The 21308-nt window shown below is 37.8% G+C and overlaps 3 protein-coding genes across 5 annotated transcripts; all 3 read right to left on the reverse strand.

Moving 5' to 3' along the window:
• Nucleotides 1–845: 845 nt before the first annotated feature.
• Nucleotides 846–7601, reverse strand: LOC135594000 (uncharacterized protein At4g04980-like). Its single transcript, XM_065084399.1, has 9 exons — nt 7079–7601; nt 6819–6983; nt 5147–5242; nt 4929–5052; nt 3499–4828; nt 3223–3388; nt 2773–2937; nt 2521–2673; nt 846–2249 (listed from the first exon to the last, which is right to left on the reverse strand). Exons 1-9 carry the CDS (start codon nt 7142–7144, stop codon nt 2073–2075), a joined length of 2442 nt encoding a protein of 813 aa, XP_064940471.1. The 5' UTR covers nt 7145–7601; the 3' UTR covers nt 846–2072.
• Nucleotides 7602–8773: 1172 nt separating this feature from the next.
• Nucleotides 8774–12694, reverse strand: LOC135594004 (protein TIC 20-I, chloroplastic-like). Of its 3 annotated transcripts, none has more exons than XM_065084404.1 (3): nt 12530–12694; nt 10538–10708; nt 8774–9575 (listed from the first exon to the last, which is right to left on the reverse strand). In XM_065084404.1, the coding sequence occupies exons 2-3, from the start codon at nt 10695–10697 to the stop codon at nt 8926–8928; spliced, it is 810 nt and encodes a 269-aa protein (XP_064940476.1). In that variant the 5' UTR covers nt 10698–10708; nt 12530–12694; the 3' UTR covers nt 8774–8925. The 3 variants fall into 3 exon arrangements, with proteins under 3 accessions (XP_064940476.1, XP_064940477.1, XP_064940475.1); XM_065084405.1 differs by having other exon boundaries at nt 10538–10721; XM_065084403.1 differs by having other exon boundaries at nt 10538–10726.
• A 1358-nt stretch (nt 12695–14052) lies between these two features.
• LOC103999557 (probable galacturonosyltransferase 10) lies at nt 14053–19424 on the reverse strand. The gene is made up of 2 exons (XM_009421340.3): nt 19000–19424; nt 14053–15822 (listed from the first exon to the last, which is right to left on the reverse strand). Exons 1-2 carry the CDS (start codon nt 19156–19158, stop codon nt 14374–14376), a joined length of 1608 nt encoding a protein of 535 aa, XP_009419615.2. The 5' UTR covers nt 19159–19424; the 3' UTR covers nt 14053–14373.
• Nucleotides 19425–21308: the final 1884 nt, after the last annotated feature.

The following is a 21308-nucleotide window of genomic DNA, read 5'->3' on the forward strand; positions in this document are numbered from 1 at the left end:
CGTATCATTTAAGACTTAAATTTATTCTTTGGATTGATCGATGTAGTAATTTTTGTTGCTTGTGCCTGTTGTAGGCATTTCATATAGCTAACATGGGACTAGCACTAACATACTGCATTTTGAATGATTGATGACAGTGATTGTTACATGTAATGGTTAATTCCTCGAGAACTTTAAAGCAATCGGTGAAGTTGCTCTATGGTAGTTCTGCCAGATGATTCACATCTTAAGGATTGTGTTCCATTTCATCGAACAAACAATTCAACTATCTATTGTACAAATAGGCCTTTAATATGCCATTGAAAAATTTTGCATGTGCTTAACAAGAATGACTCCAGGTGTTGGAGATTTGTAACCAATTAGGTTTTTTTTTCCCCTAATTATGTCCTGATTTTCATTTCTTGTTATTAGATTTTAGGAAAGAAATATGTCATGTTCCATGTTTGGTCGTGTCATTTACCTATTGGTTTATTTTTCTTTTAATCTGCTTTCTAAAATGACACAATCAAACATGGAATATGAAATAGAAATGGAAATCAGTTACTCAGGACATGATTACGGAAAAAATATCTAGTTGATTACAAGGTTAGATTTGAATAGTCTTTGCTGAAAGAGAGATAACAGTCCTTTTAGGAATCCCTGATATTTTATTTTCGTTTGATTTTGTGATCTCAAGTTACAAATTTTCAAGTAGGTGATAGGTTTTTGCCACCTCAGTGTTCCACTTTTTGGTTCCTTAATGGCTTGAATTTGTAGTGTGTTTGAGTCCCATGCACTATGCTGTGGATTATTTTCTTTTTTTGGTGGATGTGTAATCTTAGAACTGGACTGACAAATTTATCAGAGAGGAACTTAGGATAATAAAATGGTTAAAAAATTCAAGTTTCTGTTACCATAAGGACACTATTAAAAGATAACTTGTTCATTCTATGATAGTGCATCTCTTAATAGCAAGGGGAGAGTTGGTTGAAATTGGATAGGATGGAGCACATTGTATGACTGACATGACCTTGTGATGCTTCAGTCTTTTGTTCCTTTTTTATCAGCCCTTCAGTGTTAATACAAGAGCATGACACCTCAAGGCTTTTCAGTAGGATTTAATTTGCTGAACTGCTGCAATATGTTTAAGAATGAGGACTCTTTGATGCATTCATGTTGGAACTGATGATCTATTTCGATTGTGCGAAGCTACAGTTCTGGCCAATCAACTGCTCTCTATGTTGTGGATACCTACCTCACTGAAGATTTGGTTGGGGAGAATTCAGGCTTGTAAGGATGTCTTCACTCTTTATTTTCTTTTGTGTTGTATAACCATACTTTCTTAATGTGTTGTATTATCTTCATGTTTAGTTATAATTCATTTTTCATTGGAGTTTCTTGTTGTTTTTACAAGTCATTTAACATGTTCTGATTTCCTGTAGAAATACTCACACAGTCTGATTGTTTCTTAAATTCCTGTTCATCCAAATTTCCATAGTGGAGAGTCTCAGTGAGATAGATGATCCAAATTTCCATCATGTCCCTTGTATGGTTTAGGTAACATCAACACAAACATGCTTCCATTCCCTTTATGAATCAGTATTTTTCACAATCTTTTCACTGATACTTAATCTCAATCCTTACTACTTGTCTGACAAACCAAACACTTAATGTCTCTCCACATTTCAAAGCTCATTTGGAGGAAGAATGCTGAAAATAAAGATAATATATTTGCTTTCATCTTCATCCACATTCTATCACTTAAATTGATTCATGTTTCCTAGAAATATGCAGCAATTTACATCAAGCACCACAGTACAAAACCATAGAGTGACATGATATAGAAATCTCTTTGGACATGTCCCCTGCAAACTTACACACGGGTAGGTTGGCCAAGGAATCATAGAATTGCAACTAAGATGACTCCTTAATCGTGGCGTTCAAAGAAAGAAACACTAGTAGAAATATATGTTCTCATCTGGGTGTCACAGAGCCAAGGAAGTTACTATGTTGGCATCCTCCAACGCAACATATGTATATATATATATATATCACAACTCTAATTATTGGGTGATGTCTATGGATTGCAGAGGTCAAAATCGAGGACAGGTCTCAATCTCACGAGCTAAGTCCTTGGCCAACCTATCCGCTCGATCATCTTGTCCTCCGGCGAAGTTGTAGACTCGAAATGCCAGCTGAAAAGCCCGCCACAGCATCGTGGAGAGGCCATTAGGTTTGGACTTGGTTTCTCCACCCATTTCCCTCGTCTCCTGTGGGTAAAAGGAATTCAACATGGAGAAACACACAGAGGTCAACATTTTAGCAAGGCCACAAGTAATTAACAATATCTGGATGGAAATGTCAGTATCATGCAACCAAAATGCCAAGAACAGAGCAAAATCATGTGGGAGAATCATCAACAAATAATTCTTCAATTCATCTTGTTTGTCTTCTCCGTTACTCTCAGGCTGAATGCTGGATCCCAGCTGAAGGTCAGGTTTATAACTAGGTGGAGATTAATGGATGGGAAAGCTTCCTTACCTCGAGCGCCATTTCTATGCAATCCGATGATAAATCAACCATGCCTTCCTTGATCCTTACGAGGACGGTGAAGTCAAACTCTATTTTGTGGTTTTTGAATCGTGTGGAATCTTCTTCTTTGTTGCGTTCTATCACTTCCATTGCTTCCTTGATCTGCATACGTAAAAGTGATCAGATGCCATCAGACAAATAATTAAGTTCACAGTGGATCAATCATGTAGGTATTAGTTCATCAACATTCTACCAAGTTACCTTGTTGAAGTAGCATTCGACCTTGGGAAGCTGCTGGGCAATAGGAGCAGCTAAACTCCATCCCTTTAATGTAGTGACCACTGAATCCAGCTTCATATATAGAGCTGCTGCCATCCTTATGGTCTCCAATTTCTTCGAGGGAAAGCCTCCAAACCTAGCCAGAACCTGCAGCCATGAAAAACTTATAATAAATAGCAGAAGACTTTCTTCGCCTTAAGACAAATAGCTGAAGCTAAAAAATATATATACAACCAAATGGAACGATCAGTTCCCTAATCTTGAGAAGCATTAAGTTTTGGTTCCTTGTGGAGGTGGCTTCAAAGTATTTGACCCATCAAATGCTCTCAGGGATGAGGGATCACCCCAACCATTATCTCCCCAAAAGGAAAACATATACTTGAGTAACCACTAACGTAAATTTGCAGCAAAAAAGTGTCGAGTCTGCTCTACCTGTGTTTCATCAGTCAGGTTTTCAAGTTGTTGTTCCACATGCTGGTGAAATTTTAACAGATCCTTCATGTCCTTGGTCTCAAAGGAATTAATCGAGGATCTCAGCTCCATAATAGATGCAGAATGCTTTTCAACATCTTCTTCAATTTGCCGAAAGTAGGCTGATCTAATCGATGCAAGCAAATACAATGTAACTGATATTGAACTATGCCAATCCCCCAAAATCACAAGTCCTGCCCTCTTACTATAAGAGTTTGAGATTTCGGTTATACTTACCTCTTTGTCATCTCAGCTAATGCATCAGCCATGCCCTGAGACTTTTTACCATCAGAGCAGTTTCCAGTCTGACTTTTCCTCCCATTGGATGGTTTGCCATCCAAACTACAGCCCTCCACCTTTCCTTTTAGAAGCCTGTATAAACTTCCCATTTGCGTAGATCTTTTCAGTTTGGTACTAGTTTTCTTTGCATTGATTGCTTTTGCCACACTCGGCGGAGGTGGTGGTGGTGGTGCAGATCCTTTTGGAGATGGCAAGGATGGCAGTTGATTTGATGATGCACATGGTGGAGATGGGGATGCTGACAACACACAACCTCTAGGTGGAGAGGGTGGTGGAGGGACTGGTGCAGACTTGCTGAGCAGCGAGGAAGAGGATGATAGTTGTGGAGAAGGTGCAGGTTCTTTTTTAAGTTGCACTGGTGATAGTGGTGGAGAAAATGAGGTTTGAATTTTTGGTGCACTTGCTGCTGAGGATGATTGTGGTGAGACAAACAAGGATGTTTCAGAAGGTTCACAAGTACAGACATGATCACTATCATCTATGGCCATAGCATATGCAACCGGTTCCATCTCCATTCCAGAATGTCTAGGTGAACCAAAGAACCATGGTATTCCAGTTAAAACCATAGGCGAAGGAGGTGGTGTAGGAGTTGGCGATAAATGTGTTGTTCTCAGGCGTAAGATTGGTAGAGTTGGGGGGACCAGAATAGTGGAATCAGAAGTCTTGCTACTAACATCCTCATCCCGGTTAATGTTAACAGCATGTGAGACTTGCCCTGTACAAGTTGGTCGAAGTGTACCTGGTGTAGAAGACTCAAACATGTCGGACGGTAGAGATGATGAGGCTGGTGGTGTTGAGACAAGTGTTGCATCTTCATAAGTTTCACTTCCATCAGCATGACCATCACTTCCAATCTCAGCATATGATATTGGCTTCAGGACCATGGTAGCATCTAGTGAATCTAGCTCAAGCTCATCAGTTATGTTTTCTGTTTGAGTCACAGCCTTGGATCTGTGATCTAATACTAAAGGGAAAAGATGGAAGGAAAGCCTCTTCAAACCCAGAGGTTTTAACTTTCCAACAGCCTGAAGCCGTAGAGGATGGAGAAGAGGTGGCAGGTAGGCAATATTTTGGCTTCCCTTGAGATTTGGGTTCACTTCTGATGGTTCCGGTAGCACTGAAGTTGGTGATTGTGGCTTGTCACAGTGGTCAGGCTTGATGAGATCTTCCTCTGATTTCAAGGTACTAGCTGAATCCTTCTTCATAAGATCAAACATTTCTTTTATATGTATGTTTATGCGATCAAGCCTGTTGAGGACTACCACACCTAAAATATGAAACAAAAATCATCAAAAGAGCAACGGTGTTTTTGTATAGCAGTCATTTGTTCCTAGCATCACTTGATTAAACATAGAAGGGGAGCTTACCAAGTTGCTCAAACTTTAAATCTTCTACATCTGCCTCCTCAAATGTGATCTTGTCTGACTCGCGACATTTTTCGACCCATAAATCTCCAGCAAGTTTGAGTACCTTGTAGAACTGCAATAATACCTGTAACATCTTTGCTTTAAATTAAACATTGGACATGTACAAGTCATTTTAGGCGTAACATATAGAAATCAAGTATGTTTCCAGCATACTAAACCTGTGTTAGAGATTCGCGATCACAATTAGAGATCCGAATGGATGTCATACACTTGTCATACAATTTTTGCAGATCCTCTAAAGTGGCCAATAACAACTACAAGATAGCTAAATATACATTAGAATCTATATTGACGAAAAGGAGATGATAAGATAATTGCAGCATATTAACTTTAATTTAAAAAAAAAAAGCTTCTATGCTTCTCAATAGTCAATCACCATGCTGGAGAAGAAAGTCAGATACCAAATTTTTTGAGGCAAACATTCACCAACTTATTTTGAAGCAATTGGCATTCATTCATTATTACAATTAACTTTCTGCCACAAGGAATTTGTTATTCTACGGTAGCGTGGATCTTATTTAGACAAGTGATTTCTTAGATATTTTAGTTTTTCTTATGAATGATGTAGATAACTTTTGAACAAATGACACTTGATCATGATAACACTATGAACAAGTTGTGGTATTGCCAAAGTTTTTGCCTTCTTTCTAACTTGTCTGAACACATAGACATGATCGTAACTCAAATTCTCATGATGTGAAAGCACAAAGAACATTTTCATCAAAAACAGGAAGAACAAGGACCATGCTCATCTTGATTCCCAGAAGTCAAACAAGGTTGCATATGCTCTCTTTACTGGTCTTGCCTGACAAATTTTCTTTTTCAGTCATGTACTTGTTTCTCATCTTAGAGTTGCAGTCTCTAACAGTATGATTGGTACTGGAACTAACAAGGAACCAGATTGGATGTTAAGTGGATAGGAACTTCATTTTATTTTTTTGGTGTTATGGCAGACTTATCATTTTCTTGGCAAATACAATGGTAGAAATTCTAAGAAGGTTTAATTAGAAGGTCCTGACTTGTGTATCCAACATAGAGAAGATAGGGAACAGACATGTAGCAGTTTGCCAAGTAAATTGATTCCACAAATGCTTTCTAAGTTCCAAATAAATTGCGACTCATTGTTTAAATGTTAAGCATGTCCTCCACATTTAGGATCGCAGTATATAGTGAAAGGACACACATTATGTGCTCTTATTTCTCACTTAGGATATTCTTTAAGAATTTAGAAATGAAGAACATTTGCCTATCATCATCATTGTATCCAAAAAGACTAGATGTAGTTTTCGTAGGCGATAAAATAAGAGAAAATTATTTATGATGATATATACATGTTTTTTTGGTTCCAAATAAATTGCGACTCATTGTTTAAATGTTAAGAATGTTCTTCACATTTAGGATCGCCATATATAGGGAAAGGACACACATTATGTGCTCTTATTTCTCACTTAGGATATTCTTTAAGAATTTAGAAATGAAGAACATTTGCCTATCATCATCATTGTATCCAAAGACTAGATATAGTTTTCATAGACGATAAAATAAAAGAAAATTATTTATGACGGTATATACATGTGATGCGACGAGGAGATCTACAGATGATTTACTTAGAAAAACTGAGATAATTAGTATCAGTGATATCAAGAGTGATAAAAGAAAGCTAATTAGAGTTTATTAGGAACTGTAAGTAAAGATTGAAATGCTTGCTCTTATTTAACTCGGATCAAATAGTTGAAACATTGTGGGTTATGATTGTTGTGGTAGTGCACCCAAAGCCGAAGGAGTGAGCCAACTTTGATCGGCAGGGATGAAATGTCACGAGGAACATACCTCATGTAATGTCAGCGACGCATTCGGATGAGGCAGGTCGAGGTTGTGCCTCAACCTCAAGATCTTGCTCTTCAGGGTTCCCACGAGTTCAGAGTCGCTTTTAACTCCACCGACCACCTTCTTGGCCGTCACCACCCTTGCCAATCCCTTATGCAGGACCTTCCCCTGCTGCATCAGACCACGAAGTTATCCGAGATGTGCGCGCATCCCCCTACCCTTGGAGCTCAAGCTCAGAACAGCCGGCGGGTGCATGCTCTCACCTGCGCGGGACGGCGGTGGAGGACCGACAGCGCCGGCACGGCATGGTCGATGACGGCAGGCTGCATGACGAACACTTCCCGTCTCTACTCCTTACAATGCCGGGCCAATTTCGTCGACCATCTCTGGGCCCGAACCGCCGCCCGTCGTATCCAGATCCTGCGTGGATGGATCAACGGGTGTTAGGTGGCGCCGATCGGAGCGGAGACCCGAACAAGGTCGTCGAGTTGATGGGGAGGCAAAAGGTCGAACACCAAGAACAAAGGCGGACGGAGTGGAATAATGACGTCTTTAAGCGTGACGAAGCGCGCTCTTCCGGAAGGCGAGAGAAGACGAGAGAGAGATGAGGAGGAGGAGGAGGAGGAACGGGGGAGAAGGCCGCGGACGTGCCGTGTGCACGGAGCCGTCGCCCGGCCTCGTCCATAAGGACATAAAGGAGGGAGAACAAACTGTGCGGATAGGTCGCGCGGTGGTTCGAAAGGAGCGGCCGGCACAGTAGGGCTCCTATTTTGGGCACTCACTGCAGTTGGTAGGGGATTAAGTTAATGGGATTTGGAACGCGTAGATGCAGCAAAATAATGGTATTAATCTAAATACATGTATAATTATAGTCGGAGAGAGCAAATCACAACTATGGTTTAAATCTCGGTAAACGAGGTAAGCTTTTGGCGGGGAAACCCGGTTCGGTTCCCAAGAAGAACCGGCTCAGAGGACCGGTCATTTCCATCCCGGTTCGAGCGAGTTCTCAAGGAAAATGGGACTTCGAATTAACGACAAAACCGATGCGATAATTCATATTATTATTAGTCAGTTAGCTGTCATTATTATTATTTCAGTAATTTAATTTGAGAATTCAGGATTTACACGTACACAAATGCAGAGTTGCCACGTGGCAGTCGTGGATACGCTAACATTCCTGGAAGCATCTCGAATTAATAGATCCGACAAGAGGACTGGGTAAATAAATAAAAGAAGGATCCGACCCGTTTACAATGGCACGACGCAGGAACAAAGATCGTTCCAAACCTCAAATGACAATACAATCAATGAAGATTCTTCTGGAAGCATCTCGAATTAATATATCCGACAAGAGGACAAGGTCAAAAAAAAAAAAAAAAAGATCGAGCCATTGGGAAATCCAAATAGACAACGAAAAGCCTTCGAGGATCGATACACCTAAAACAAGACCATAAATATATCATGCCAGGTTCTTGAAATTGACTGGTACTAGAGAGACCGACCACAATTATGTGCAATACAAACAGATGAAAAAGAGCTGCTGACAAAGATTGTAATATCCCCAGTATGACATGCTGTAGCAAATCTTTCAAGGCAGAGTCAGCTACTGCTGGTGTTTGCCACATTGCAATTTAGTCACAGAAAACAATATCTTCTCCCTGATCCTAGGTAGCATTAAAATCCAACAAATAAAAAGGGTAAAAAAGCTTGTGACAGTAGTCATCCAAATGAAAGGCAACGTGCTCTCTGATTTAATACTAAACCACACCAAAGTTTTGCACAAAAAGTACAGCCCTTAAGTTCGGCATAAATTTACTTATGGCAAGAAGAGTAATTAGATAGCAAAAAACTTCAGAAAGATACAAGCAGAAATCCGTAGCCGATACAATGATAAGAGATTTGAGTCATGATGTGATGTTAACCATCAAGAGTTACCCTAGCCTATCTAAACATGGACATCAGCCAACAAGATTCATGTGCTAATTCGATGACCTTTGTGTTCTAAATACATCAAATATGGGTTCCAATTCCCAAAAGAGAGAAAGTTTTCTCATGGAAATTTTACTTCAAACAACTCAGCACAAAGACGAGCTCTAAACCACTTTCATTCTCAGTCATATGGAATCTGAATGTATGCGGCATCACAGACAAAAGGAATGTCAGCATACATCCCTCCTAGTGCACACCTCATGCACTCCAGCACCGTGAACAAGTAGCCAAATGCAACCGCAGTCCAGAAATGCATTCCAATCTTGCCCCAGTACACAGCAAGCGGCATCCAACGGCTCACAGTTCCTATAACCTGTAGGGCTATCTCGAGCAGCATACCCATTACAACATGAAAACGGAAAAAGTGCGGCCATTCTTTCCTCCTCACCACCCCAAGGTAGGCAGCAAAGAAGTAGGCCATAAGGAACCAGCTAGGCAAACGCCCAATGGAGCCAAGGAAGGGATAAGTAAGGAACTTGAAGTCCTCCAGAAAAGGATGGAGATGGAAAGCAGTCTCTGCATACATCCATGTCTCATGGAGGGGCATGAGGTAAGGTATGCAGGCTACGGCTCTCCACCACCACCTTGGCTTCTTTGTCATTGGAGGATAGCGAAAGCTCAAAGGGACATCCTTTGATGCTCTAGGAACCATGCGGTGTCTGGGGCCTGAAGTGCAGAGTTTAGGGAAAACAGGAACCAGACTTGAAAGACTTCTATGATATCCACTTTGGAACGAGGACAACACACTTGAGAAATGTGTGACATTGCAACCTGCAAATATGTAAATACACTATCAAACTGCCCAGAAACCTTAGTCACAGCAATATTTCTGCCAAATGATAAATGAAAACAAACAGTGTCAGTTACCACCTAGTCTGAGGAATGTTGAGGCTGACCTACTGATATGCAATCTTTTGGACTGAGAATTGTGTCTTGTATTTCTAACCATTTCTCAGGATATTAGAATGAGAAATCACTAGGAGCACCAGAGACTTGCATGGTTCTAAAGGTACTATTACTGAACCAAGATATTAGAAATTGAAATTAAGATGCATTATGCACTTGTGATTCACATGGAAAACAGCACTATTTGTCTGATCATTCTCGTACAACTTGGGATAATATTTTTCGTTAAGCTCACTACGGCACACTTGTCATTCAAGATAACCAAGGTCATCTACTCATCTAATTCAAAAAAGTGAGTCAAGTAAACATGGGAAGATGTTTACAAAACCCCATGAAAACCTAAAATGATAAAGCAATAAGCTTTGATCTCATACGTTACAGTACAGAAGGCAAAACAAGAGAAAATAGTCTAAAGACAATATAAACATTTTCAAAGGAAATGTATAGATGTTGTGACTAGGATCTAAGTTGGTCAAGATAAATAGTGTAAGGAAAGTTAGAGAAGATTTTACTAGAAACAATACAACAAAATTCTTAAGTTATTAGGTTGTAGCATGACTCTAAATGCTAAATGCACTTGAGTTATTAGAGATATTGAAATATAGTATTATATGATGCCACAACATATCTAAGACGTAAGTGCTTGCTGCTGTTATTACTGTTTTTCTTTTTTTTATAGCTTGGACTGCAAACTGGACAAGATATTGATCCCATATCAGGGGTGATGTTAGTGCACAAGGTTGTGGCATGACTCAGTGTCTAATACATATGTTTAAAAAAAAAAAATGCAAAACCAAGATCTATGTAAACCAGGTGTATGCACATACCTCTTGAGGGCAAGGGGTCAAACTCCTGAGAAGCAGCACACAAATTCTTAACCTTCGGAGATGCTGAAAATGGCCGATCGTGGGAAAAGTAAGACATATTGGAATAATTAATTGCCTTGCAAGGCCCAGGTTTCATCGCGACACATCCATTCAGAATCATGTCCTTATCAGCTGGACCAATAACCTAATCTTTTAGCATTAAGTATACACAAAATCAGGTGCTCATTATACCAGGCATAATTAAACAGTAACCACTGAGTAAGATGAACCAGTAATATACATCAAAATTAGAGCATGACAGACAAACACAGATTGAATAGATTTTCAGTGATGATAGGAACAATGACGTGTCCATTTACTAGTCCATGTGTCCTAACTTCATTTAAATCATAAGCTATTAGCATGATAATTGGTAGAGAAGAAACAATAAAGGAGGAGAATGAATGCAGATATAACTGCATCTTTACCAAAATAAATGCAGATATAACTTCAGTACAGTTGAATGACAGACAGCAATCTTTGCATCTAAAGACTACAAGGGCTAAAACATGAAAATAAGTTCCTGATATGATATGATTGCTTTACACAAACAATGAAGGATAGACTGGCCATATACTTCGAATCTAGTCAAATATTTGAGTTGAGCACCCGATAGAAATACCACAGGAGTAATTCCGAAGAGAAGCAACATAATACAACAAATTACAAATATACTGATTTCTTTTATTAAGCAAGCATAACACGTGTCTCATGGAAATTAGATCTCATTGCTTCTTGAACACTAATGACATCTTATACAAAAAGTCACGCGCCTATACAATACTTTTCTTGACAAATAAACATGTTATGCAATACTGACATCTTATATAAATAAACAACTTTTGTTGACGAGTTATAGAAAAACATTTATCATCAAACCAAATTTATCTACAATCAGTACAGTATTATGACTATCAAAATAAAGAGGCAAACAGACAACATTAAAATACATAAGTGAGAATAATATGCCATGAGAAAATTAATGTATGTAAAGTAGATATATACATTCATTTACCATTCAACGCAAATGGTCAAATGGAGATGGCACAGATGTGGCTATCATTTTTTTTTTTCAAATGACACAAAGTTCGAGCTCCTAGTAAACCCTGGTTCTTACCTATAATCCATGTTCCTCATTTGGTTTAGGCTCTAAAGAAAATATCAGTCAACAATGACATGCATAGCAATTAACATCAGATGCTAGTAAGAGATGCAAACTTCCAACATTAACTCGATTCATGGTATTTGTCTTTTGAGGGTATTCATGTAACTTCAAGCTTGCATATAGTTTTGTATGCTATCATATATTTCCAAAGGAAGCAATAAAGAATCCATGGACACCTACTATGCAGATGATACGCTCCTCTAGTTTAATCTGGACGAGAATAGGAGCCAAGGGGCTCATTATGATAACCCAATGACCCTGGTAAACCACCTAAGTGCCAATGGAAGTAACTGGACCATCGATCAATCCTCAATTTTTGTGGGTTCATCATGCCAAAACCACTTTTTGGCTACCTGAACTATAAGTAGTAGACAGACCAGTATATAATACTGATGTGGAATGTTCTGGTGGATTAATTGGGTTGAATGTTTTCCACGAAGCATGCTTGTTAGTTTGGACAGCCAATGTATTAGGTTAATATAATTCCCCTAGTCTATGTAGCCTTTGGGGTTTGCATGACATTCACATTGTTCATCGTCTACATAATCTTCTGATCATTTGGCATCTAACGCACAATTACAAGAAAAGAGATCCCTACCGTAGAAGAAATCTCCAAAGAGAACAGCAATTGTAAGTTCAATAAACCGAAATTATCCATGCTGCAGATCATCAACATCACAAGATGCTTTAACTAGGCAGGAAATGAAAAGAACCTAACTTACAACCTACAGAAACCAACGGGCGAGAGAAGCGAAGAGCAAGGAATAGAGAGGAGAAGAAGCAGTTACCTTGGCGACAAGGATTTGGTGGTCGTCGTAGACGGCGGCGGCGGCGGATGTCTCGGAGGCGGATGCCCTCGACGAAGGAGCGACTGGGGCGGTGATGAAGTCGAGATTGGCGGTAGGGCGAGACCTTTGTGTGAGAAGAGACGGCGACGGGAAACCAAGTGGGGATCGAGGGGATAAGGGTTTTATATTATATTTATATTATATTATATTATATTATATATATATATATATATATATTAATAATATAGCTATTGATTGTAATCTCTGTTGAGAAATATACGAGTGGGACGGATTAATAATCCCAATAATAAACAATGCTATTTTAGCTCAAAGATAAACTGTCATCATTTTTTGCCGTTTACTAAGTTATATGCAATAACAAACCATAAAACTCTAAATATTGGGATTTATATTTACTAGGTTTAAATAAGATCTTTTTAAAAGCATACATATACACACACACACACACACACACACACACACACACACACACACACACACACACACACACACACACACATATATATATATATATATATATATATATATTGAGAATTAGATATATAATTTAACTAAGTAAAGGCTCAAAGAGAGGAAAAGACTCATGCAACAGCCTAAACAATCGAAATAATATTTGTTATTTCTGTATAAATTACATGAAATATTCTTTTATCATCACAATATAGTCTCCAAATTAGAGATTCATACTTCTGGCATCACATCACTTGGTTATTTTTATCAACCTCAATAAGTAAATTTTTATTATGAGTTTTTACATGTGTATCCTCTCAAAGCATGAAAAACATTGTACATACCCATTTAAATTTTGATATGGCATATATATTTCTCCAGTTATTAAGATCCTTTTACATAATTTTGTTTTAAAAGACATATAGATACCTAAAATATTCTTGATATTCTGATAATAATGTTATTTAAATGTTATTAATGCCAACTAGAATTTTAATTGAGTTAACATAAAATCTATATGTATGCTAAACATAAAATCTAGAGGGATAATTACCAAATTTAGGGATCAACTACATTCTATATGTATGTAAAGATTCATGTCCTGAAAGTTGAAGCAACTCTTCAGAGTAAAGATTTATTATAATTCGTCCCTTGTAATTCATTAATCAATCAATCTAACAATAACCATGCTACTTATCTCTGAACTCTTTGCCCTTTCTTCTGCCTATTACAATTGGACTCATTACACACTATAAACTGGATTTCAGCAGGTCCACTTTCTGCTCCACTGCTGCATAGCCTGCTTTAAGCATTGTAAGGCAAGGTATGCATTGCTGAAAGCAATGAGGTAGGTGAAAAGTGTAAGTCTTTACATATCAAACAACAAAGCTTGAAACAACTTGTTCAGTTTGTTAAAACTTCATCAGGAAATCTCATGAGATTCTCAGATTGAAGAGGAAAGTGCAAGAGAAATCTCACAAACATCCATAAATGAGTCATGAGTAGGACATAAAATAAATTAATCTTATCCTGTTTCAATATAAGTATGATCATGTGCTAATATATCCACTACAAATTCCTTCATTATAACAATCTCGTCTTAGTACAAAGAACAATATATCTTTCAAAAGATGGAGCCATGAGATGAATTGAATAAGGGGTTCAACTGGCCTACAACACAACCGACACTAACCAGTAACCACATCTTGAACCTAGCAGGATGAAACTGAAAATTTCTCAAAAAGAAACAATGTATATCTAAAGTCTATGGTTTCCTCAAGAATTTTACATGTTGCAGCAGGCACTGGCTGTTCTACGGATTCTGCCAACCTGATAAATTGCACAAACAACAGTTATACTGGCCCCACATTTCTCTATCCATGCATGAAGCATTGTTGCAACAAAGGGTGCGAGTAGTCCACATACTTATCCCACAAACCCTTGTACTTCTCAATGCCAATCTTCAGCCATGGTTTCATGTTCCCATTATAGTGCAATACTGCACCATTTTTTATGAGCAATGGGTCAACGTTCGTATACCCCAATCCTAGGACATGCCAATTGGCATCCAACTTCTCAACCAGCCCATAGAAGGCCAGAAGTCCAGGAGGCAATGTTCCAAGCTTCCAGAGGGTGTGGTCAGCATTATGCTCCTGCCAGTAGTGATATATGCCGGTTACGTTCTTCTTTCGCCACTCCCCCAAATCAAGGACGTTCATTCCAAATGCCCACCCACATGCATCAGGATCAAAATGTGCACGTATCAGGGGATGGGAGTAGTTCAGATATTTATGGAACCTGTGGAACGTCTCCATGCAAGTCTCAACAGCACCCATCACATTTCCATTAAGGTCAATTGTAAACAACTTTGAGAGATCCTTCTGGACTACTACATCATCATCGAGAAACACGACCTTTTGCAACGCTGGATAGACTTCTGGGATATAGAACCGCAGGTGGTTTAGCATTGATAAGTACTTTGGGTTCCTAAACTTAATAGGTGTCCGGTTATCACCAGTTCCAGAAAAGTAGAAGTTCTGTGTTTCAGAGTTCTGAAGCTGCTTTAGAACTGGTACATATGAGGCATTGAGCCAGCTAAAGTCCTCCACCTTCTGGACCTCGATGGTTGCACCTCGAAAATTGTTCATGGAGTACCAGGCCTTCATGGGAGCATAATTCACCTCATCTGTGACCAGGTGGAACACAATCTTATCTGGATTCTTCGAGTTCATACTGGTAGAGTTAACCACAACTGATGTAGCAAGGACGTTGTCAGAGAAGATACAATAATGATAGAGATTATTGTCTCTCAGCTTCTCCAAACTGTGCTTCCGTTCCAACAAGTCTCTCTGAAGATTTGGATTCCCAAACCATTCCATGGTGAGCCTGATACCAAGACAATAGAGGCCTTTTGGAAGTTCTTCAGCAGCTATCTGCCCATACTTGGTGTTCTTTTCAGCCTCCGATTTCATCTTCTCATTCAGAGACTCGAACTGACCTTTCATCTTCATAATCATGGTTGCACTGTCATAATGGAGTTCCTGGGCTTGGTAGAGGAGGAGAGCCATATCATGAATTGCTGTTTCCCATTCTTCTGTGGTTAATGGGATCGCCATTGTTGCAGACTTGGACAGAAGAGCTTGACATTTCCGGATTTGGGCACTAAGCTCAGCTGCAAACTGGAGATTATTGCTATCTTTAGAGATGATAACCAAAGCCTTTGCAAGAGATATTTGGTCTACCATCTGCCTTGTGAATGAATGCGGACTCAGCATTTCATCTGTAATGTTCAGACCTTCAATAAGGCTAGTGTGGTGAAATTTCTGCAGCAAAAACATCAAGGTTTCAAGGGTTAGCAGAATGGTTGGCACGCATGAATCAACTAGATGTATTAAAGAATATGATAAGAGTAAAAAAAGATTATTTTTCCTTAATCTTGAAAATATCCTGTTAATTGCAGGGGATCTAACAAGAATACAGTTTAATTCCAAAACCTTTACCGAGACAAAGAACAGTGGCATATTCAGCCAGTAAATGACAGAACAATGCATGTTAATTGTACATCAGAAACAAAAAACTGTGATCAGACTTCAAATTCTTCACTTAGAGGATGTATTCACTTTTGATTCAGAGAAAGTGTGCCAAAGGATTCTAAAATATGATGAATGATAATACAGTTGATTATCCAAGTTATAGTATGTATGGGTGACTGGAAAAAGCAAGATAGTTAAATAATTTTGCCCAGCCAACATTACGACATGCCTTGTTGCCATGCAGAGAAAGATTTCTCCATTAAGACCATTGCAATACCCTGGTCAGGTCATGTACCCAATCTTATCATGAAAGACCACTAAAATATTAGCATTAAGCCTATCATGCATAATGTGTGCTGGACAAGTTGAGCTAATAAGCTTTCAATCTTCCTTTCTTTTATTGGTTAGAAGCACTTCAGTTCAACACCAATTCCACAACTCACTTGCAGCCTGGTTGCATTATGTAAGAAAAGAGGCCAGAGGCGAATAATTCAGCTTCTTAGATGTGTGCTCTTTGCCATTCTTTTTCTCCCACTTCTCTTTTGTTGCTGGTTTAATATAATTTCTGTTTGTTTGGTTAAAAAAAAAAGAGCGCATTTTCACACTCTTGATTGTTCTGTGATGTTCTTGGATGAGTATCTGTTGATCCAAATCAGACACTAGGATAAGGGGTGATAGAATTTTCCTGGTCATGTGAAAATGTAATTTAAGCACATAAAAAACATGAAGCAATCCTTCTTCCCGGACCAGAAAAAAAAATAATATATATATATATATATATACATACACACACATACACCTTTGAAGCAATAAATATTTGCCAATGACTAAAGAGCTTAGTTTGGTATAAGGTAGAAGAAAAAACTACTAAAGAGCTTAGTTTGGTATGAGCTAAAAGAAAAACCTTGATAGTTCTGGACTCCTAAAGTCAAACAATAAATGTACATCTAATTGTCTCCATCCTCTTTTAATAATGTAAATACAAAACCAATTTTGGTTTCTATTCCCACAGCAAACAATATTTTAAATCAAGTTAAAATAATAAGAATTAAAATAATTTAACGTAAAGTTGAGTTGTCAGGAAAACCAAACTTTTAACTAGAGACTTGACCATCTTTTAGGTGATATAACAGCGATGAGGCCATTAGCATGTTCCGTTCCTCAGTGATTCTTATCAAGGGACATAAGATTTGACAATCTATATGAAACTCTAATAGCTTCAAGAAATATGTTACACCTTTCTGACAGAATCCAACTGCCCTCTTCATAAGGTATCTTTGTTCAATCTCAAGAAACAAAAATCACTTTACCTCCCAAAGCTAATGACATATATATATATATATATATATATGTATATATATATATATATATGTATATATATATATATATATGTATATATATATATATATATATGTATATATATATATATATATGTATATATATATATATATATATATATATATATATATAGACAGAGAGAGAGAGAGAGAGAGAGCAGGTTTTTAACTGCAAAAGGAAGATAAAAAATCAACCTATGATGGAAGAAAAGAGTGATGTGTTTAACGGATATTTCTGCCCGACCTATTTCATGCATTAAGGATAAAGAACAAAAGATTCATAATGATGATATATATTATGGAAAGAAAGAAAAAAAGCTATTTAATAATATAGGTAATTTACTTTTAAAGATGAACATAATGTATTAGTAGATTTTTTTGTAGAATTAGGGCATGTGAGGTAAAGGAAACTTTGAAGACAATGGAAATGCATAAGAGTGTAGTATCTGATGATATTTCTATTAAGATTTGGAGTCTAAAACATCTAAGTGTATTTTGGTTAACTAGTTTATCATGCAAAATATTGAAAACTAGAGAAACATCTAATGATTAGACGGAAGTTATTTCGTACTAATATCTAAGAATAAGGGTGGTATTCAATGTTTCTCAAGTTATAGAGGAACTAAGCTATTGAGTTATATATACTACGAAACTTTGAGAGAGGATAATTTAAATTACAGAGGAACTCAGCTAATGAGAGCATTTATTGGATTGCTACAGTTAAAGTGCTGAGACAATCCCTAAATACTCATGAGGCTTTTCTTGTCAATTGTCAGGATCCTTTTTAGCATATGTCTGGTGAAAAAACAAATCAACAATTTAACATTTAGATAGTAAAACAACAGAGAAAGCAATAGAAAACATGAGCTTTACATAGTTAAACAATACAGCCTATAGCCGCAAGACATGATCATTAATCTTTTCACCATTTAGAATTTTTATTAGAATTGAGGGCTTTCAAAAAGGATGGGGCAACATGAATGCAGAGAAACAATGTAGTAAAATAATCTTTAACCACCAAGGAAGAGCCCATTTGACAGCACCATCAAAGCTAGTACAAGCAGATTCACCGTTGCAAGTACAAGTATAGCATGGATGTGCAAATGGGAGCCAGCATGAGGTGATGGTGGATGCCATTGGTGCTAGCCATGTCTAAGCTGTGATTGGATTCAACAAGATGGACTGCGATGCAATTGCTAAAAACGAAAGCTGTTGGACAAGCCCATCAATCATCACTAAAAACACTTGTCTAGGATATGGAATATGTCCATACGAAGATATTTGTTGTTAGTTAGAATGTATTGTGTGGCAATATGCTCCTTACCAATCATTACAAATCAAGAAACGAGAGCATACGGTAAGTTGATCATTCATAACAACTACATGGCATGAATAACTTTTGAATGCAACTTTATCATGTACGTGATCTTATAATCCTCTAGAAATAAATAAAAAGATATTCTAGAAATCATTTCTTGGAGGCATTTGAAAGAAAAAAACCGACAGAGTTGGAAAGAAATCACGGATCCAAAGTTCTCCCCCATCTCGTGACTCCAGAGTGAAAACGATCCGTACAAGCACAAACAAGACAATTTTACGACATCTAAAGTATCGAGTCTAAAGACCCCACCTGGCGGATCAACGGCAGCGCGGATCTCGGTAGCTTCTCGCGACTGAGCATCACGAGGAGCAGGAGCACCCCAAAGCCGCCGGCCACCAGCCACATCCAGACGCCGGAAATCCATCCCCGCCTCGCCGGCCGACGGAGATCGAACGGTCTCCGCCTCATCCCCCCTCAGAGCCGGCGAAGGCAACCGACACGCATCTCCGGAGAGATCCCAAGGGGTGGCACTTGAGATTCCAGAACCAAGGCTCAGGGTTAGGGTTAGGGTTAGGGGCAGAGGCAGGAAGATCGTCGTCTCTCCAAGCTGCTGCTTCCGCGGCCGGTCTTAGGAGGAGGAGAGCGTGAGCTGCATCGCTGCCATGTCTCGTCTCCTCCCAATCGATTCCGCGGTCGAACCGTTTGCTTTCTTGGTTTCCTTTCAGTTACGTCCTGCGTCTTTAACCAGAATTTGGAATCTTGGAACGGAACATCGACGGAGTGTGGTTAGGGTCAGGTTCGACCCAAATCCATAACGAGTTCGGATCCGATTAAGGACAACAGCCCGATGTGACGTGCCTCTTATTTCGTCAAAGCCACCGAGTGTTATCGGGTCAGATTTAAGCCAAATCCGATAAGGTTATGATCCAAATGCAGATATGAATGCATTATTTTGAAACAAGATTACTGAATTTAAAAAATAAATATTAAAAACTATATATTGATTAAAAATAAAAATAAAAATAAAATATCGATTTCGTTTGGAATTGATTTGATTTTTATTTTATTTTTGATAAAATCGAAACATATCAAATCATTTGATGTGTAAGTTAAAAAAAGAAAGATAGATAGATAGATAGATAAAACTGTATAAAGCTTGAGATACATAATATTTTGCTTCAAAAATTAACGCTGTTGTAATCTTAAATAAAAAAAGCCATCGAAATCTCAAGAAGAGATGTTTTTAATTAAAATTATATTATTAGGGATCTAATTAAAATTATTTAAATCATAAGATATTTTTATTTGATCCATTCGTAAAAGATCAATCTAGTTGTAGCCTAACTAAAGTCCCGAAGAATACATAAAAAAAAATTAAATTAATTAATTTCGAATACAAGGAAGGGATAAGTCTCGACATCTCATAGAGAATATTTTTACAAACAATCCAATAAATATTTGATGTGAAAGAAAGAGAATAAAAATAAAAAATTTTAGAAGATAAACAAATAGCCATAAGTTTACAAACAATCGTTCATCGGGCGTCAATCATGTTAACAAGTTCTTATAGGATTTACGTGTGAACTTGTGTTACTTAGGTGGTTCTACGGCGTTAAGATAGTTAAAATTTCATACGACATTGTAACTTTAAAAAAACAAATCATGACACATGAAAATTGAGTTATTCTAGGATAGTTTTATTAATTCTAACGAGTGATCATTCTGTAGGCCTACAAACTATCCCTACTTATAGTTTTCAAGAAAAAAATAATAATAATATAAAATGTGCTATCAAATATATGTATAAGTAAATTAAAATGATGCACAATGACATAATATGATATCATCGTAATCCAAACTCTTCTAAAGAGTGATTAGATGTTGTGCCTTTTACAGATTGTAGTATTCCTCTAAGCTGATGGCAAGAATAAACAGAAAATTACCAGTTCTTATCAGAATAATATCATATAAAAGGTTTGGCTCATCATGAACTCGATCTGACATCATCTGGATGTACTGGTGAAAAAGATGTGAAAAGTTCATATCAAGAATTCGTCGTCATCATATAGAGACTAAATCGTGGTATAAACAAACAGGTGTAGCGCGGTTCATCATATTCTTCTTTCTCGCGTAAGATCAGAGACCATTTGAATACTTGGATAGATAGATCATACTTTCGTAAGATCATTAGAAACTAGAAATATACTTTGTTCTCCATAATGAAAGAGAGTTTACTGTCTGTCTCATGTTCCTGATGAGAAATAATACAAATCATGTGTTGGCTGCCAGGACAAACGTTTCCTCTTGTCTGGTCTCTTTCCTTGGTGTCGCTGTTCTTATCACTGTACCCATTAGCAATAAAATCTCTGATGGGGTGGCAAAAGCATCGATCGCCATCAAATATAATAGCAGAAAGAACAGTTTTTTCCTCTGAATTTGACATCTCAGGAACATGACAATGGCTATTACTATGGGAAATACTTTCATCTCTGAACGCAACGCTGCTAGAAGGCTAGATCTTTTAGGATGCCAAGAGGCCAGGAATTATTGGAGGGACACGAGAATACAGTTTGACAAGCTTAGAAAATGACGAGAGAATCTTAAGCCGGAAAATGATT

The sequence above is a fragment of the Musa acuminata genome, chromosome BXJ1-9, assembly GCF_036884655.1.
Source record: "Musa acuminata AAA Group cultivar baxijiao chromosome BXJ1-9, Cavendish_Baxijiao_AAA, whole genome shotgun sequence".
NCBI classification, from domain to species: domain Eukaryota; kingdom Viridiplantae; phylum Streptophyta; class Magnoliopsida; order Zingiberales; family Musaceae; genus Musa; species Musa acuminata.

Bases quoted from the DNA above. Each gene is read 5' to 3' on its own strand.
- LOC135594000 (XM_065084399.1), bottom strand. From the start codon at position 7,144: ATGCAGCCTGCCGTCATCGACCATGCCGTGCCGGCGCTGTCGGTCCTC. The intron at 2,938-3,222 runs GTAGAGCAGACT...TCATGGCTGCAG, and splicing joins ACCTGACTGATGAAACACAG to GTTCTGGCTAGGTTTGGAGG. The intron at 2,250-2,520 runs GTAAGGAAGCTT...TTTTACCCACAG, and splicing joins GCATAGAAATGGCGCTCGAG to GAGACGAGGGAAATGGGTGG.
- LOC135594004 (XM_065084404.1), bottom strand. From the start codon at position 10,697: ATGATTCTGAATGGATGTGTCGCGATGAAACCTGGGCCTTGCAAGGCA. The intron at 9,576-10,537 runs GTATGTGCATAC...ACATATTTGCAG, and splicing joins TGACCCCTTGCCCTCAAGAG to GTTGCAATGTCACACATTTC.
- LOC103999557 (XM_009421340.3), bottom strand. From the start codon at position 19,158: ATGAGGCGGAGACCGTTCGATCTCCGTCGGCCGGCGAGGCGGGGATGG. The intron at 15,823-18,999 runs GTGGGGTCTTTA...TTTTTGCTGCAG, and splicing joins CGCTGCCGTTGATCCGCCAG to AAATTTCACCACACTAGCCT.